The sequence below is a fragment of the Spermophilus citellus genome, assembly GCF_964194105.1.
Source record: "Spermophilus citellus genome assembly, chromosome: X".
NCBI classification, from domain to species: domain Eukaryota; kingdom Metazoa; phylum Chordata; class Mammalia; order Rodentia; family Sciuridae; genus Spermophilus; species Spermophilus citellus.
The window spans coordinates 37,025,733-37,045,975 of record NC_138190.1 but is presented as its reverse complement, the minus strand read 5'-3'; the positions used below and the strand labels follow the sequence as shown (position 1 = coordinate 37,045,975).

The 20,243-nt window shown below is 39.0% G+C and overlaps 2 protein-coding genes across 8 annotated transcripts in view; one reads left to right on the top strand and one right to left on the bottom strand.

The window, feature by feature from the left end:
• The window catches only part of MAOB (monoamine oxidase B), a 108,432-nt gene extending 105,908 nt beyond the window's left edge, over positions 1–2,524 (top strand). For both annotated transcript variants that reach the window (XM_081278262.1, XM_081278261.1), the window contains 2 exons: positions 327–389; positions 1,533–2,524. In XM_081278262.1, the coding sequence (XP_081134388.1) occupies positions 327–389; positions 1,533–1,685 (216 nt within the window). In that variant the 3' untranslated portion in view covers positions 1,686–2,524. The remainder of the gene's footprint in view (positions 1–326; positions 390–1,532) is intronic.
• LOC308638858 (uncharacterized protein) overlaps positions 1–20,243 on the bottom strand; it is a 547,213-nt gene that overhangs the window by 262,735 nt on the left and 264,235 nt on the right. The window lies entirely within an intron of this gene.

Sequence of the window (20,243 nt, the reverse complement as noted above, 5' to 3'; positions counted from 1 at the left end):
CACCCAAAATAAAAAGAGCTTGTGGGATTACACTGGAGAGATAACCTAGGTCTGATACTATAGAATCAGACATGTTTCTATTAGGATTCAGAATTCATTTTTATCTTTCTCGACAATTCCCCTGATCTCATTGCCATTAAAACATGTTCACAACTAATAAAATTTATGGTAAAACTTTTGGAGCCTTTTAAAGATTGAGTAGATTGCTCTAGCCTTTAATTTGATATTTTTGATGGAGACATTCACTTAGTTCTATATCCAAAGACCAGATTAGGAGAAGGATGGTATAAAGTTTTCTCTACATGAATGTGCTCTTTTCATTTCAGATCCTGCATGCCATAGGGAAAATTCCAGAAGATGAAATCTGGCAGCCAGAACCGGAGTCTGTGGTAGGCTATATTTTACTTCATGAATTTAGATGCCAATCCAAAGATTGGATTGACAACCATCTTTCCTAAAAGCAGTTATTTGCAAGAAAACACACATGGTTATATATCCATAGGCCCTTTCTTAAGTAGTTCACCCCATGAATGTTTAAATAGGCATCATGGGTTAGGGCAGAGGTGAGAGGTTTAGATGAACTCTGGTTAATTTATAGCTGCCATGCCCATTGCATGTTATTAGAAAAAAATATTTTTTGATGAGGGGGAAGACACTCCTCTGATAATTCTAAACTTATTTAGAACTCAATAGGAAGCTGGAGATATACCTCAGTGGTAGAGCATCTGCTTAGCTTGCAGAGGCCCTGGGTTCAATCCCCAGCACCACAAAACAAACAAAAAAGTAAAAAAAAAAACAAAGAACTTAATGTCTTTTGAATAAATTTCTGACCTGATGAATCTCTACAGGAGGAAAGAAAAGAAAGGAAAGTATATTATCTCCAGTCCAGGAGCAAAGGGATAGAACAAAATGGAACATATTTAGATTAAAATTTATTTTAATATACTTAATTTTTTTGTAATAAAACCCCAGGAAGTTTTCCTGGATAGAAGGAAGAATGCATAAAAATTATAAAGAAAATACATTGTAGAGGACAAGAGGCAAAAAGGTCAAACATTTCTCTATCTTTATGAGTCAAAGAGAATAACCCTGATACTCCAAAGTGATTTTCTAGTGCTTCTACTAGAGATGGGATTGTGGACTGCAGGGACCAATGATGCATTTGCTCAACAAATATTTATGGCCCATGAGTTCTGCATTGGCCATTGAACCAACGTTATAGTAGTGCTTTCATAGGGCTCCCCATGTGGTGGGAAATACAGATAATGACCCAACAAGCACAGAGTATGACAGAGAAGATATGCTGAAGGAAAATGTCAAAAGAGGGGATCATCTCAGGCTGGGGGCTGCAGAATGGCTCCCTATGGATGTGAAGTGAGGAAGAGGGAGTGAGCGGTTTAGCAGAGGGAAACTCATGTTTTAATGGCCTAGAGATTGGGCAGAGTGAATCACTTTTGGAGCAGTGGTGGAAGTAGAGTCTCTGAAATGAAATACACAAGCCCTGTGCTAATACCAATGTTCTCTGAAACCAGGACGTCCCTGCACGACCCATTACCACGACCTTCTTGGAGAGACACTTGCCCTCTGTGCCAGGCCTGCTAAGGCTGATTGGAATGACAACCATCTTTTCAGCAGCAGCTCTTGGCTTCTTGGCCTACAAAAGGGGGTTATTTGTGCGTGCCTAAAGGATCTGCAACCACACCCTCTTCTTACTCAATTTGGGATATGAGCTTGGGGAAGGGATTGCAATAAAATTCTACAGACATAAAGAATGCTGAATGAAGTGGGGAGCAGGAGAATAAGTCAGACCCCAAGAAACAGTGTATCTTTCTTTGTGTTGGCCCCTGGTTAGCATCCTTTACCTAGCTTATCCCCCTGCCCCAACCATTTTCAAATTTATTGCCCTTAGAATCTTTAGAATGATAGATTTGTTTAAGGTCCTTGCTTTCCCACTACATACCTTGCCCATATGCACGTAGCTAGTTTTTGCGCATCTGTGTGGCTTTCTGCTTGTCCTTCTTTCTGCCTATAATATCCTCCCTTTACCAAGTTCTCTGCATTTGTCCTTAGAATCCTGTATTGTTATAGCTGGAAAACCCTAGAGACCATGTAATTTTCACCTTCTGTTTTAGAACTGAGTAAATCAAAGTTGTCAGAAGTGGAACTAATTGTCCAAGATCCACAATAAGCCACTGGTATTTGGGTGACTGGAACACAGGTTCAATGCTTTTTCCACCTCCCAAGATGAATTCTCCAATTGTCCTCTTGCCCACCCCCCCCACCCGCCATCATTGCTAATGGTGTCCCGTGTGGGGGTGTACTCTGTACTATGTTGTATTGTGCAGCTCAAATGCTATTCAGTATATACCCTTAAGCATTGATGTCTTGTTCACTGTCTCCAGCTGACTTTAATTTTTTTGAGAGTAGGAATCTTGTCTTTGTCTTTCTTTTGTATCCTCCATTATGTCTCCACACAAAGGTCAGTACACACTTCAGTAATTAAAAATAAAGCTGATTGAGCAGATGTCTGCTGTCTTTTCTTTTCCTTTTGGGTAATGACCTTCAAGGTTTTGACAGACCAAATCAAGATTCACTATTAGGTATATAATTGTGGCTTGAAAGCATTTAGTCAAAATTTTCCTGAAGCCCGGTTGATGCATGCATTTTGATTGTGTGATCCATCATGGGTGGCATATGTGTCAAAACTTGGTAAATGATTTATAATGATATGGTGAGGATGTTAAGTGACATGATTCCTTGCTCTCATTCCCCTAAAAAAAACTTTGAAAATAATTGACATATTAATAAGCAAGATGCTTCATTATTAAGGTAATTATATTTCAGTTGACCTTTCATATTCTTTATCAATGCAAAGCTTTTAACTAAGTATACTCATTAATTTAAAACTACAGTTTCACAGTCCATTAATTCCTATTTGAACTACTTTTTAAATGATATCATCATTTCAAAGCACTCATGCCTCTTGACAGTCAAGGTCGGTTTTTATCAGGATGTATTTAAAATCCACAAATGACCATTCTCACATTCTCCTTTAGAAAAAATGAAGCTGATTATTCTTAGCATAAGTGAAATTTAAGAAATCCCCCAGGATTAATAAATAATAATATAGTGTTTCTGATTTTACACTGACATTCACATACATGAATTTACAGGAAGTGTGGAAACTAAATGAGGAAATTAACTTTCTTTGTGACTCTTTTAGTTTTTTGAATCTATTTAAAAATGTTATGTAGGGGCTGAGGATATAGCTCAGTGGTAGAGTACTCACTTACCATGAGAAGGCTCAAGGTTCAATCCTCAGCACTGCAAAAAATAAATAAAAAAATAAAAAGTAACAAGTAACTTACTTGGCACAGAGGTGTCTTCTTGAGCATGTACCTTTCGGAAAAGTCCCTTTAAAAAGTTGTCACATTGGGGCTGGGATTGTGGCTCAGTGGTAGAGCGCTCACCTAACACGGGTGGGACCCGGGTTCGATCCTCAGTACCTCATAAAAATAAAGGCATTGTGTTGTGTCCATTTACACCTAAAAATAAATATTAAAAAAAAGGTTGTCACATTACTGGGCTGGGGTTGTGGCTCAGCGGTGGAGCACCTGTCTAGTCCATGTGGGGTGCTGGGTTTGATCCTCAGCACCACATAAAAATAAAGGTATTTTAAAAAGTTGTCACATTACTAATGCCAATGTGTCCATCAAAAAGAAGTCAATACATCATCTATAATCAGAAGAATGATCTGTATCAAAGTGCATTTTGCTGTCATATATAACTCATTAAAACAAATTTAAAAATTAAAAAAAGAAGAAGTTGATTAAGGAATTGCATTCACCAAATATATCCTGCACTTCCATCTGGGAGAGGTGACCCTTTTATTTGTTCTCCCAAAACCACATGCAAAAATTCCCATCCCCTACTTACCATGTGAAATTGCAATTGTACAGTCTTGTTAAAACACATGATTTGACTGAGGTGCCAAGTTATATTTGTTATCAATTACCAAGGTGAGTCTGGAGATAGACAAAAAATGAGAAATGTCAAAGGAAATACCCAGAAGTTTCCTTGTTGAATCCTGTCACCAGTTTTGAGAATATAAAAAGAGTGGGGAGAGGGTTATGAAAGGATAGATTTGTGAAGACAACTCTTTAGAGAGATCTGTAATGTTCTGAGTCCAATACACCTCAAAGAGAGGGTTGGGGGCTACCTTCTTAATCCAAGTCTAGTGAGGGGACATCGAGGTTAATCCTTTACCCCTGCAGAATCTGAAATCCTGGATCCTGCTCAAGATAGTGACCTGAGAGTGAGAGGCTGCCAGAGAAACTTCCAGAAAACAGAAGTTGAACAGGGGTCAAATTTGGCTAACCAAAAGATCTTGTGGTACTATCTGAGTTGTGGTTGTCAAAGTCAGGACCAGTATGAAAGTGTCTGAAAAAAAACATCACATAAGTGTCCCCATAAGAAAAAGCCAATTCTCCAAATACCCTGGATCAGAAACTGTTTTTAATCTGTCTTTCAACCTCCTTGTCTCCCGTGGTGCCTGAGCCTTCAGAGTGTTTCCAACAAACAAACAAATAAATAAATTCCTGAACTTTTCATTTTAATTCTGAATTGACAATTCTGCTGTACCTACCTAGCAAACAGAATACTTCCAAGGTCTCTTTTGCAGAAAACTATGATTTTTTTTTTCCTTATACTTATTTTGAGAGTATCATTGGCCTTACTGACTATACTGTAGTTGAGGCAGTACTAATAGCTGGGTGCAGTTTCCTTCTTGGGTAGATTGATGGATCTAAAACTGATTCTCAACTGGAGGTTCAAATCAGAATGATTGGGTGGCTTTGGAAAGACCATGTTTTTTAAGTTTGAAGATACAGGAAGACTTGAAAATCTGGTGTTGAGCCTGTCACAGCTCTGCTGCTCTGTCCTCACCCTCTTTCAGCTGCCTAACTATAGCCTAGTGGAAAAAAGATGCATAGAAAATGATTTGGAATCAAAGAAAACAGTGTTACTCTTTGAAATAACATTAAGCATTAATTCAACAAATTAAAGAGACATGTTTCCTAGATCATAGGAACTGCTTGATTCCTGAGTCAAAACATGCTGTGGGTTGCCAGTGGTCCATAAGTTGGTGTGACTCCAAACCTTCCTGTGACAGTGGTGAAGACGAAGTGTATACAGGAGAGAGCAGGCAAAGTCACAGGAATGGGGGAAGGCTACCCCAAATCTCAAGGATTGATAGTAAAGTGTTTTCTGTATCACTCAACTTATTGAGACATCTCAACAGCAGTGACTAATGCTCTAAGGCATCATTATATCTGACTGAACCACAGTAGAAATGATCTTTCTTACTTCTTTTTGCCTGTGGTTTTTCTATGGAAACATGTACCTAAAAAGAGACATCTTTACTCTAACATTCACCTGCCCTCTTAACTGCTTGCATTCAAACTTTAACTATGCTTGTTCCCAATTACCTAGTCCTGTATTACTACATACCCTTTAAGATCTTGTTTCCTGGACATCTATTAAACATTCTTTTACTTCCTTCTTAACATTGGGTCCAAATTAAGTAACATAGGTCTTACATCAAAGTAGGGTATTTTTTTTTTCTCAGTCTTCATTCCAATAATGGAGTTACCTTTGTAACAAAAGAATAGTCTAGGAGATTCTGCACTCAAGAGGAATGAGTAGACAACTTACTGAAATATACTAGTGGATTTTTGTTATTGCTTGTTTCCTGTTAACTTTTTTAAGTACCAAGGAGGACTCATTTGAATTAAAGTTTTTTCTAGTGACAGATCTTAATGATATTTCAGCTTCTGGACACTAGAAACCAAGCTTCTGTATGAGAAATATCCTGCACTTACCCTAGACTGCTACTTTCTGATGTAATTGCTCTTGTCATTTCTGCTTAGACCACGTGATGAGTGGTGTCATCACTCCATCAGGATGACATTTCAGCTTTTAAACCCTAGCCCTGATCACTTTGACCCCTTCTTTCACTTTTTTTTAGATCTTTAATCCCTAACATTTCTTCCTTAAGCATTCTGGTCTAATTTGTTCTCCTTAAAAATCCACTTCCTGGGCTGGGCTGTAGCTCAGTGGCAGAGCGCTTGCCTAGCCTGTATGAGGCACTGGGTTCTATCCTTGGCACCGCATAAAAAACTAAACAAATAAAGGCATGCTGTTAATCAACAACTATAAATTTTTTTATTTAAAAAAATACACTTCCTTGCAAAGCAAAGTGCTGAGTGGAGTTTCACTATTGCTCTTGACTTGACACATCTGTGTCTTACTGCTAGGCTGTTTCATTGCATTATACTTTCTTTCCCCCAACCTGCTATCAGAAACCTTTTAAATACTAGAATCACCCCAGGATTATAGAAAAAATCTAAGATAAAGTTCTGGAGATTTGGGGTTTGTACAGAGAGGACCACCAGCTATTTTAGAAAAGAGTAAGTGCTGCTTCAGACTTTAAGTCCCTAATCTCACCACTGAATCCCTTTTCTCTGGCTTTGTGTTGTCTCCTACTTGATCTCCTTTTCTTTGCCTAGTGACACCAAATTCTTAGGTCTTTATTTCATTGGATAAGGCTGGCATTGAATACATAAAATTTATTCTGGAGCTAAGGACTCCTTGGGACTGTTGGCCTTTTGGCCTATGTATCCAGATATTTTGTGAGCATTCCAAGGACAAAATTGTCTTCAAATTAACATCTTTTAAAATATTCTCATTAAATGTTCAAACCAAGACATAAATTATGTGTCCTTAAGTATTATAGGCACCTCCTTGCCAAGTCCCTGCATCCCCTGTCCATGTATCTTGAGCCCCCTTCCTTTTAAGAGCCCCATGCTGCAGATACTGCTTAATCAAAGGACAATGTAAAAGATGAAGCCTGCCATGGAAAGGAGCAATATGGGAACAGGGTTCACAGAGGGAGGCTTGGGAGTTACAGGTCATTCCCATTGGCCATATGTTTTGGAGACACAAGGTAAGACAGAATATTGGATATTCAACTTACTTGATCTACACATCTACCTCCTTCCTAATAGAATCTTTAATTTTTGTTCAGCTCTTCAACCACTACTATGCTTCAGGAAAGGTAGGCTGATCACATCCTCAGTCCAAAAGATGCCACTGGTTAGTCTAACACAATTGTGGTTAGTCTAAGGAATAGCCAAGGGCAATTCCCTGGGGATCAAAAAATCAGTGCTAACATCCTGAAAGGTAAGGAGATAGATCTGAGTGGCATACCATGGTATCCATTGTACAGTTAGCCTTCCATATCCACAAGTTTCACATCCACAGATTCAACCAACTATGGATCAAAAATATTTGGAAAAAAATTGTACCTGTACTAAACATATACAGATTTTTTCATTTCCTTTGTCATTACCTGAGTTTGTTACAAAGTTCTGGTCAATAACCAGAGGGAGAAGTTTTCTTGGGAAGTGGACTGGTACTTGTGGGAAAGGGCTCCTCACTTTTAAAAACAGACAAATGAAGTAAAAAGTGTCATCTTATTCTTCCTGTGGATGTTACAGGCATCTGGACATGACACTTGTAATTGCTATAGCCACCTAACTTTCAGATCAAGGATGCGGTCCACACACAGAAAAGTCAAGTTCAAAAAGAGTCACGAAGAAACAGAACTGTAACCAAGATGTACTTTGCTTTTAGCAGACCTTCTTACAAAGACTGTCTTTAGGTACTATATGCTCATTATTAATTACACATGTGCCACACAATAACATTTTGGCCAACCACTGGTCATACATAGGATAGTGATCCCATAAGATTATATTACCTAGTAATGTTGTAGCCGTCTTAGTTTGTATGAGTACACTCTACGATGTTCACAAAAACAAAATTACCTGATGATGCGTTTCTCAGAATATATCCATTGTTAATCAACAAATAACTGTATTATCACTATTACCTTTTGTTGAATATGTTATCTTATAAATAAGATGTTGCACATCATCTCATTTTATCCTGACATTATTCCCATCACCTCCATTTTATGGATGAAGAGTCTGATCCTGGGAGACATTGTGAGACAAAGGTCTCATAAATGTTGGAGATGGGCTTTAAAGCCAAATAGGAGTTTCTGTAAGTCTGTGAGTGTTCGCCTCACTGTCTCTACTCCCTAGGTCAGCCTTAGAAAATCACTTTGCCAAATACTTACAACCTGACTTTTCTGAATAACTTCCTCCTACAAAGCTTAGATATTTTCTTTTTGGGAGAGATTTTTATTGCTCTTACTTCTCAATCTAGCCCCAATATCTTCTGGATATTGCCTTTTGCCTATTCCATTACATGGCCTAAAAGTGATAGCCTTTAAACAACAATTCACCAACTATGTAGGGAATGACCACTCTATTTCAGGCATTCTTCTAGGTACTAGGAATATAGTTGTGAACAAAATTGAAGAAAAAAACTCCCTTCCCTCATAAAACTTAAATTCTAATAGATAGTAAATAAGTAAATATGCAGTATAATATATACTCTTAGGGGGAAATAAGCATTAACAAGAAAAAATAGATAAAGCAAAGGAATACAGAGTGAGATGGTGGGAAGGGATGGCTACAGTAGATTGAGTGATCTGGTTAGGCCTTCTTGAGAAAGTGATGTTTAATTAGTGGAGACTCAAGTAAAATAAGGAAATAAACCATGATGCTATTTGGGGTAAGAACATTCCAGGCAAAAGAAATAGCAAGCGCAAAGCCCAGAGGTGAGAGTATGATTGGATTGCTAAAGGGATAGTATCGTGGCTAGTGTGGCAAAAGCAATAGTAACAGAACATTAGTGACAGGAAATGAGATTGGAGAGCTAGACAGGGGTCAGATCATGCACAAAGTCTTAGGCCAATTCTAAAGGCTTTGGCTTTTTTTAAAGTACAAAGACAATTTATTGAAAGGGCTCTAGTAGAGCAGTAGGTGGTTCATGAAATGTTTACAGGAATCACACTATAGTGGATACTGTAGTAAACAGTCTGCATCTCCTTTTCAGAAATGATACAATCATTCTGCCAGCTGCTGGAAGTTGGGAGGCTGAGAGCTCATAGAAGAATCAGAGACATGCCCCTTCCTAGGGGGAATTCACTTCTAATGACTGTGCAATGAGGGGTTACAAAGGACTATTCTAGCTTCAGAGCTAGAGCTCCCCTATGGGATCAGTGGAAGCTTTTATTAAAATTACTTCAGAATTCAACTTTACACTCTGCCTAATTTTGCTTCCCTCACTAGGAGTGTTGATCCCAAGAGCACCCTCCCATTAACTTTTTGCAAGCATATCTCCATCTGAGTCCATTTCCTGGGAAATCCAGTGTGTGAAACACTATATCATGTGGAAAGCAGACTGTTGGGTGGTAAGTGAGGAAGCAAAAGACTAATTAGGAGTCCAATGCAGTTAGGTGTCCAGGCCAGAGACCCTGGTAGTTTGAAGCAGTAGAATAGACCTATTTATTAGATATTCATGGACAGCCAGTGGAGATATCCAGTAGGCTATTGACTATGAATGTTGGTGATCAGAAAAAAGGTTGGGGCTGGTGGTAAGATTTGGGGAGCCATGGAATTGGTTATAAATGTTGAACATCTTAGGATAAATCCTGAGAAACATTAGATGTGAAATACCAATATACATAGTTAGCTCTCTATATCTATGGGTTCCATATCCACAGATTCAATGGATTAAAAATATTTTATTGATTGGGTTATTTGGTTTTTTTGGTGCTTAGCTTTTTGAGTTCTTTATATCTCCTAGAGATTAGTGCTCTATCTGATGTGTGAGGGGTGAAAATTTGCTCCCAGGATGTAGGCTCTCTGTTCACCTCACAGATTGTTTCTTTTGCTGAGAAGCAACTTTTTAGTTTGAATCCATCCCATTTATTGATTCTTGGTTTTAATTCTTGCACTATAGGAAGTCTTATTAAGGAAGTTGGGGCCTAATCTCACATGATGAAGATTAGGGCCTACTTTTTCTTCTATTAGACGCAGAGTTTCTGGTTTAATTCCTAGGTCCTGGATCCATTTTGAGTTAAGTTTTGTGCATGGTGAGAGATAGGGGTTTAATTTCACTTTGTTGCATATGGATTTCCAGTTTTCCCAGCACCATTTGTTGAAGAGGCTATCTTTTCTCCAATGCTTGTTTTTTGTTTTGTTTTTTTTTTTTTTAAAGAGAGAGTGAGAGAGGAGAGAGAGAGAGAGAGAGAGAGAGAGAGAGAGAGAGAGAGAGAGAGAGAATTTTTAATATTTATTTTTTAGTTTTCGGCGGACACAACATCTTTGTTTGTATGTGGTGCTGAGGATCGAACCCGGGCCGCACGCATGCCAGGCGAGCGCGCTACCGCTTGAGCCACATCCCCAGCCCCTCCAATGCTTGTTTTTGGTGCCTTTGCCTAATATAAGATAATTGTAATTTTGTGGGTTAGTCTCTGTGTCCTCTATTCTGTACTGTTGGTCTACCAGTCTGTTTTGGTGCCAATACCATGCTGTTTTTGTTACTATTGCTTGCCGAATGTTTTCTCTGATATAAGGAGGCTGATTCATAGTGGGGTAGGGAGGGGAGCATGGGAGGAATAGACAAACTCTAGATAAGGCAGAGGGGTGGGAGGGAAAGGGAGGAGGCAGGGAGTAGCAAGGATGGTGTAATGTGATGGACATCATTATCCAAAGTATATGTATGAAGACACAAATTGGTGTCAACATACTTTATATACAATTAGAGATATAAAAAATTTTTGCTGTATATGTGCAATAAGAATTGTAATGCATTCCACTGTCATTTGTTTTTTTCTAAATCAATAAAATAAAAAAGAAAAAACATTTTAAATGCATCTCTATTGAACACGCATAGACATTTTCCTCATCATTTTCTAAACAATAGTTATAACCACTATTCACATAGCATTTGCATTGTATCAGGTATTACAAGCAATCTAAAGATAATAGAAAATATACAGGAAGGTATGCATAGGAATATGCAAATACTATGCTATTTTATATAAAGGATTTGAACATTCATAGATTTTGGTAACCATGGGAGTCCTGAAACTAATCCTCCATGGATACAAAGAGATGACTCCAATTGCTCAATTATAAACAACTCTAATCCTCAAAAGAAACAGAAATCTGAGAACTATCATCAATTATGTACTCAGACCATCATTCACTATTATTGTTTTTCAGTGATGATGATAGCCTAATGTTAAAAAGTGAGTACTTTTAAAAATATTTTTAAAACATTTCTGTTACATATTTATGGTGTTTGAACTCCTGGTTAAACAATCTGCTGCTGTATTTATTTATGTATTTTTGTTGTTGTCTGCTATTTCCCAGAGAGTTTGAGACAACATCTAGCAACACATGGAAATACAAAGTTAACAAAGCCAAAGGGGATGGTGGTTGAACATTAAGTGGGTGAAAAGGTGGACAAGCAGGTGGGTACAAAGACAGACAGTTGTTGTCTAGATAGGGAACCTGAGAGACTCCAGCAAGGATCGGTTGATCAAGGGCTAAAATTTTCTTACTTCATTTTGTCGTATTCTCTGAAATACTACATCAGAAAGCCTCTTGGAAAGGAGAATGAAGGGAAGGGAGCAGGGATAGAAATAGAAAAGATAGTAGAAGGAATAAGACATGAATACATGACCAGTTAAACTCCACATCACATACAGCCACAAGAATGAGATCCTAATTACAATAAGTTATATTCCATGTATGTATCATATGTCAAAATACACTCTATTGTCATGTATATCTAAAAAGAACAAATAAAAATTTAAGAAATGAATAGGTGTTTGACTGTGTCAAATTCTTTTTCTGCATCCATTGAGATAATCATCTAATTATTGCCCTTAAGTCTATTTATGCAGTGAATTATTTTGAATTGATTTGCATGTACAGAACCAGCCTTGGAGTTAGTGTGTTCCACTTTTTCTATGGCTTTGAAGTGTAACATTAAATTATTTATTTGGTGTCTTTTTTTATATAGGAGCCTCATGCTATAAATTTTCCTCTTAGAACTGCCTTCATATTGTCTCAGAGATTTTGATAAAAAAATAGAAAAAGAAAGCCTCTTGGAGTCTCTCCAAATATACATTGGGATTACATTGGAATGTGGCATGTTTCATCCTCGTATGAATGAACATCAAATTGGGGTCAGCCCAGGGAGAAATTCTACCCCAAAGATAGAATTCTGGGCAACGGCAGCACAGAGTAATGGGAGGATATTGGGAGACACAGTGATTCCTCCTTCCACAACACCTTCTGGGCTCCTTTTCTATACACTTCCTCCTTTTTCTATACACGTCCTCAATGTCATCTTTTTCTCATGTCTCTCCTTGGCTTTCTGCTGGAGCACCCTTCTTCAGTGGGTGACCCTCCTTCTCAAGGTCCTGCCAACCTTTGGAAAGTGGATCTCAGATATGCCCAGTGCTTCCCAGGTTTAGCAAGGGCTTGCTTAAAATAAAACCACACACATTTACTGGCTTAACTTCAGAATACTGGGTTCCCTATTTGCAAGGCTCTATGTGAAATTGGATGAGTGAGAAAACTAGAATAAATATCAGAGAAGTGGGAAGGCTTGATGAATTCTATTGACCTTTTGTCCACCAGAGACTGTGGCCCAAGAATCTTTCCCTGGGACTTGTACCTGCAGATCATGCTACTCCTTTTTTATTGTGTATATTTAAGATATACAATGTGATATATATAGTGAAATAATTACTACAGTTAAGCAATTCACATAACCATCATTTTACTTATTTACCTTTTCTCTCCTTTGCTTTTTTTTTTTTACTTTTTTATTTGTCCTTTTTGGATATACATGACAGTAGAATGTATTTTGACATATTATACACACATGGAGTATCACTTCCCATTCTTGTGGTTGTACATGATGTGGAATTACACTGGTCATGTATTCATATATAAACATAGGAAAGTTATGTCCGAGTCATTCTACTGTCTTTCCTATTTTTATCCCCCCTCCCTTCTGTTCATTCCCCTTTGTTTAATCCAATGAACTTGATTCTTCTCTCCACCTCCTTGTTGTGTGTTAGTATCTGCATATAAGAGACAACACTTGGCCTTTGGCTTTTGGGGACTGGCTTATTTCACTTAGCATGATACTTTTACCTTGTGTATCCTCCCTGTTGTCAGTCTGAAGAATTTCTTCTACATTATGTATGTAGCAACTCGGTTCCAGAATTTCCTTCTTTAGGAAATCAAGGAGAGGAGGGTCCACTGAGATTCTTCCCCCACCTCAGCCCATTGCAGTTGGCAATGTTAATCACACTGGATGCCTATTTGACTTGGTATAGTGACCAGATGGGCAGGCAGGGCAAAGTAGCAGGATCCACATGGGGCTGACAGGTACTTCCACTGAGAGTTTGCAGAGGTTAATGAGGGTGGATTCAGGAACCTAGCCCTCAGCTGTGCTATAAATAGTCATATTCAGCCGATGGGGAGAAGATTGGTCACACCTATATGCTAACCATAACTCTGCCCCAGATGGAGGCTGTGGTGAGAACAGGGAAGTTAAGGTCCCCAGTGCCCATTTTTTCCCCAGAGCTGGGTCTCCTCAGGAGCAGGACTGAGGCTCCATGCCCAATAGCCTCAGCAGTCACCCCTCCCCCAGACTCTGTTCCTTGTGTGTAGGACTCTCCCGCCTGAGATTGCAAGTGTGTCTTGCCATAAATTTCCTCTTATAACCCTATGCCAATTCCCTGAGACAACCCAGATCTACATGCCTGAAACCCAGACTGAAGATGCCTGGGTCCTGATGTAGCAAGTCCACTTTCCTCCTGAACATACCTGACCACTGAGACTGTTATTTCCTGTTGCTTTCATTCAATCACCCTGGCTACCCCACCATGTTGTCTCTGACCTAGGAAAAGATATTGTGCCATCTATGGGTCTCTTTTCTCTGTCTCAGAGGGACTGTCTATACAGAACTACTATTTTCCTGGATGCAAAGCCATGGAGGATGTTATCTGTTGCATGCTCAAAAGCACCCACCTGATGCCAAACAACTCTCATGTCATTTCAGTATATCTTCTCTCTTTACCTAACCAGAATTTTCTATCATGAATTCATGTGTGTGGGTGGAGATGAGGAGAAAGTGGGTAGAGAAGAAGCCAGAGGCACCCTTCCTGGATATGCTTAGTGTCAGGACTAACCCTTGGAGTGAGCTGGAGTGAAACTGTATTTACTGTTTCCTCTCTGTGCTTGTTACTTTTAATTTGTTAACTTTATATTTCAGCCAGATACCCAGCTTCCCTTAGAGACTGGCCATGTCATAAATGATCGAATGAAATAAATAATAAATAAATGCTTCTCTCTTGGATTCCAATTTAAATCCAAGGAGCCCTGGTGAGATCTGAGGACTGGTCCTGTCAATTATTTCTTTCAGAATGACCTCCGGTTATAATTGGCTCATTTAAATTCCTTCTTTTGAGGGCATGCTACAATGGAAGTAAAATAATTAAAGAGCAGCAAACTTGAATTTGTAGTTGGATACGTTTGAAGCTATGTCATTACCATTATGATACTGGGCACCATGCGTAATTGTGGTCCTGGGAAATGATAGTGGGTTTTAATTTTTCACATGCAAGTGATGTTTCATAGTAAAACCTGAATATTAATGGTGATCCTTGATCTTTGCTTGCTCATATCTTTGTACCAAAAACACTGGCTTAAGGCAGTACTCACCAACATATTTTGCATCCTATCACACAGAAAATAAATGATTGCATTTGTGTGGCACACTGGGTAAATGGATAAGGTTACTGCATGTCTGAAAATGAGCATCCCAGGGTTGCAGCCACCTAAGACCCTGTGCCTCTGTCTGGAAGGGTTGACAGACTCCAGGTCTCTGCACACATATAATCTGTGTAGGGTGGGTCTTATCTTTTGGGGGGATATTAAACAATCATTGCAACAAATTTGTGATTTCAAATCTTTATTGAGTAAAAGTAAAAACATTTGTAAGAGACCATGATGAATAATTAATTATGGGGGTAGGGTTGTCATGAATGCATTTCTGAGGAAGTTTTATGTCATCAGTGACCTGAAATTTAGCTAAGTGAAGAATAAAGAAATGTCCAGAGAGGGAAAAAAGAGACAGAAAAGATTGGATATATCTGAAGGGTCCGAGGCAGAGGGGAGTGCCTCAAGGCAAATGTAGGGAAGCAGGTGGGGGATAAAGCATGTAAGACCTTGGTGGCCACAGTGTGCCATCTACAAAATGCTGGGAGGGGCTGGGGTTGTGGCTCAGTGGTAGAGTGCTCGCCTACCATGTGCAAGGCCCTGGGTTCGATCCTCAGCACCACATAAAAATAAATAAATTAAATAAAGGTACTGTGTCCAACTACAACTAAAAAAATTAAAAATTTCAGGGAGTAGTTATTGAAGAAACTTGAGCTGGACTGACAGGATCAAATTTGTGTTTTTAAAAAGACCACTTGGGCTGTTTGGGTGGTATTGTTACTGCTGTTGACCGGACTTGCACGCCGAGGCAAGGTCAGAGTAGAAATTAGAAGTTTATTAAAGGACAGCAGAAAAGACTTCTCCCGGAGGAAGAAGGGGACCCAAGAGGTGGAATCCGTGGAAGTGCAGTTGTCTCTCCATTTTGTAGTTTCTTTCAGTGATGGAATGTAGGTGGGAAGGCCCGAGGGGTGGGACACAGGTGGGCCAAAGAAGTAGTCTGAGCAGGAAGGACTTCATTAACACTTCTTTGAGGTGGACTTTGGCCTAGGGCCTTTTCGGACTTCATTAACATTCCATGAGTTGTCCTGCTTTTCCTGGAATCATTCTCAGCATAGCCTCCATTTTAGATTTCACTCGGTATTAGACCCGATTTACCTAACTACACTGACTACCTAACTTTAAATCTGGCTTCATTATGATACAAGTAAATCCAAAGCATTTTGTCAAGAGATGAGTCACCAAAGAGATGGTAGAGTGGAGAGAAGTAATTCAAAATGGTTTTTAAAAATAGGAGTGGACCACAAACCTCATTTTGTGTGTGTGTGTGTGTGTGTGTGTGTGTGCGTTTTGCAAACATTTATTGGCCCCAATAGCTTCACCTTCATTTTATTGAATGTTCAGAACAAATTAACAGCTCCATTTATCAATGAGAAAATGTGTGTTCAATATCAAGATTCAAACCCAGACCTAGCTGACTCTATAAATCTGAACTCCTAACAATTTTGCTGTCCCTCAAAGGAGGCTACTTAACAAAGAATCTCTTTCTAAAGAAACCCCTTGGAGCTAACAAATCAAATGTGCATTTAGGAATAATAAATATTCCCAGTTCTGTGTTAAATGCAAGACACACACCAACATCCTTTTGTTTTTGTTATGGTCATTCTATCTGGAGCAAGTTGATATCTCATTGTGGATTCGATTTGTATTTACCTGAATGATTAGTGATGTGGAACTTTTTATTTTCATATATTTGTCAGCCATTTGTATGTCTTCTCTTGAGAAATGTGTTTAGGTCTGTTGCCTATTTTTTGAATCAGATTATTTATTTTGGTTTCGAGTTTGGGGAATTTGTTGCTATTGTTGTTATTGAGGTGAGTTTGTTATATAATCCCAATACGAACTCCCATCATATATATGGTTTGCAAATATATTCTTCCATTCTGTATGTTGTGTCTTCATTGATTATTTTCCTGTGAAGTTTTTTTTAGTTCAATGCAGTTCTGTTTGTCTGGTTTTGCTTTTACTTCCTATGCTTTTGGGGTTTTATGTTGGGAAAAGTATAAACGGCAGCCGTACCCCAGAGAAAAAACCCCAACATGGCACCTAAGGACTTCTTCTTCCTACCTTCTTCTTCTCTGCAGTGGCACGAAAAGTTCCCGCCCTTGTGAACTCTCCCACCGGCGCCAATTTCAAATCTCGCTGGCGGGGAACCTCAGCCCCAATGAGAACTAATTCCTGGGCGCAGGAGCTGATATCTGGAAGAACTTGCCAATAAACGGGTGGCCTGTCATTTATCTAAGCCCTACCATCTCCCCTTTAGTTCTATATAAGCACACAGCTTTTTGCAATAAAATTGGAATTCTCCCGGCGAAGTGTCTTTGCGTGGGGAATTCTTTCATTTTATCCAAAAAACTCTTGCTTATTCCAATGCCCTAAATTGTTTTATCTATGTTTTTTTTTCCTGGTTGTTTCATTGTTTCAGGTCTTTCATTTAAGTCTCCTGTGTTTATTACATTATTATTCAAAATAACCTGAAAAATGGAAACAACCTAAGTGTCCATCAATTGCTGATGGATAAATAAAATGTAGAACATATACATTATGGAATACTATTTACCATAAAATGATTCCATCGTTTGCAACAACATGGTTGTAACTGGAGATCATTATTGTTTTCTTTTGTTTATCTGTTTGACATAAAATTGCATATATTTATGGGGAATCATGTGATAATTTGAGTACACACATATACACTGTGTAATGTTCAAATCAGGGTAAACCTATCTATCTCCTCAAACATATATTATTTCTTTGTGGTGAAAAGCTTCAAAACCCTTTCTTTTAGCATTTTGGAAATATATAGTACATTATCCTTACTTATAGTCACACTAGTGTGCCATAGCACACCAGAACTAATTTCTCCTATATAACTGCAACAGTACCCATCTATCAACCTTTCTCCATCCTTCCCCCTACTTTACTCTCTCCAGATACTGGAAACCACTATTCTATTCTCAACTTGTATAAGATCAATTTTTTCAGATTCCTCATATGAGTGAAATCATGTGGTGCTTGTCTTTCTGTGCCTGGCTTATTTCACAAACAGCTTAATATAATGACCTCCAGTTCCATCCATGTTCTGTTTGCAGCCTGGGGAGGTGGCTTAGTATTAAAACAATTGCCAAGCATGTGTGAGGCCCTGGGTTTCATCCCCAGCATCACAAAACACCAAAAAGTTATACTGCTGCTCCACATCTGTGTGCCTGGAATAGCAGGGATTTGAAGGTAGGCCAATGCTAGCATTTAACTTTTGGATTTTACTAACATCAAGGTCCATATGGTAGGATGAATAATGACCATGTCAAAGATGTCCACATCCTAATCCTGGCACCAATGAACATGTTGCCTTATATGGCAAAAGGGACTTTGCAGATGTGATTAAGTTAAGGATATAAAATAGGGAGATTAAAGGGTCCCTACAAGGAGGCAGAAGGGTTTCAGTGAGGAGGGTTGAGATATCTGTGGAAACAAGAGATTGTAATGATGTTACCAGGAGCCAAATAATGTTGGCAGCCTCAGAAGGATTGTCCCTGCTTACACCTTGATTTTAGTCCTGTAACACTAATTTTAAACATGTTTTTTGGGGGGGAGGGATACCTGGGATTGAACCCAGGGGTGCTTAACCACTGAGCCACATCTCCCTAGCCCTTTTTATATTTTATTTTGAGACAGGGTCTCACTAAGTTGCTTAGGTCCTTACTAAATTGCTGAGGCTGGCTTTGAACTTGTGATCTTCCTGCCTCAGCCTCCCCAGCTGCTAGGACTATAGGCGTGCACCACTGTACCTGGCTTGATTTTAAATTTTCAATCACCAGAACTGTAAGACAATAAGCTTATGTTGTTTTAAGCCACTAGGTTTGTGGTAATTTGTTACAGAGGCAATAAGACACTAATAAAGCCCATAAAATTAAAGTGGCTACCATAGCAAAGACATTGCACACACTGGGCAAATAGGCCAACTTTTTCATTTTCTTAATGTAAATCTACTGCACTATCAGGCATATGTGTATGTCTGACTGGGGATACACAGTTTACCAGCTGGGATATTGATCTTCCTGAGGGCAAACCTGCTGAATTTCTTTCTATTCCACTGAGAGCTCTTAAATGGAACCCCTGGGATTCAGGCACTGCTCAAGATACCAAGCACCGTTAGCTGTAAGCTCTGGGGACTTCTAAGATGGTCTCAGTATAATGCAGTGTCTAAAACAAACATAGTGTGGGCTCCCAAAGCTTGAAGGGTCATGCAGATCTCTATTAGGCCACACATTCCTAGCCAAACTTAGGAAGTGTGGCTTTCTCCTCTCCTGACTTTTCATCTCCCTAGGCTGTCAGTGGAACTCTTGAAAATTCCTTCTGCTCTCCAGGTGCACTTCTCCACAGCCCCAAGATGCCTTTCAGAAATGTCTTCTTCTCCCCAGTCTCCCTCTCTGGCTTTTCCCAGATTATGTTCCTGCCCTTTCTACCATGAAATCAATTCCACCTCTCTCAATTTCTCCAGTCAATTTTTTTCTTCATTCATTACCCAAATGGATACAACAGAGGTCAGGGAACCAAGTAACTCTAACAACAACAACAATAAAACTTCTAGGGAGCATAGGCCAGAAGAAATATTGTCAATATTAAATACTAATATTTTTGATCCATATCACCACTGACAAGAAAGTAAGTGATCACCGGCAGATGTATTTGGAAGAAATCCTGGGTGAAGGTGACAGCTTTGGCTTTTCACCAAGGACAAGACCGTCTCCAATATTTAGGATTTCCTTTGCGACGAAACAGCAGTGTTTGACCAGAAGATGGCGATCTTTTAAAACAAATTTAGGTGGTTGCCTAGCATGGGGACCTGGGATATAGTGAATCATAGTTGATAAAGATTTCCTGGTGCAGAGAAGGGCTGTGGAGACAGAGGAACAGAGAAAGACTGATGCAGTGAACTATGGTCAATAGGCAAATGAGACTTAACATTCATCACTTATTGATATTTGTTGTGATTTACCCTCTAACCATGCCATCTCTTTTTCCCCTTCCTCTGTTTTATGCAGGATCCTTACTGATTTGCCGTGTACACTGATGTTTATGAAGAACTGAGGCCATATTCTAGTAACCTCCCTTTAAGTCTCACTTTCCCTGTGTCCATAGTATCCTATGTTCTTCTGTAATAGCATCAACCAGAGGCCCAATTAATGTACTGCTTGGTATCTACAATCAACTGTGTGCTCTGTGAGGTGGACTCTGTTTTGTTCACTGCTGAATCACAGCATGGTATACCTTCCTAGCACATAGTAAGTGCTCAATAAGTATATGTTGAATGATTGTAAGAAATTCAAGGTTATAACTGACTTGAATTTAAAAAGTGCTTTTTGTCTGCTTCCATTCTAAAAGGCCCATGGATGATAGCTGATACTTACTGAGTGATTGCTAAAAAACCTTAGCTGCATTATCTCACTTTTACCATGAACT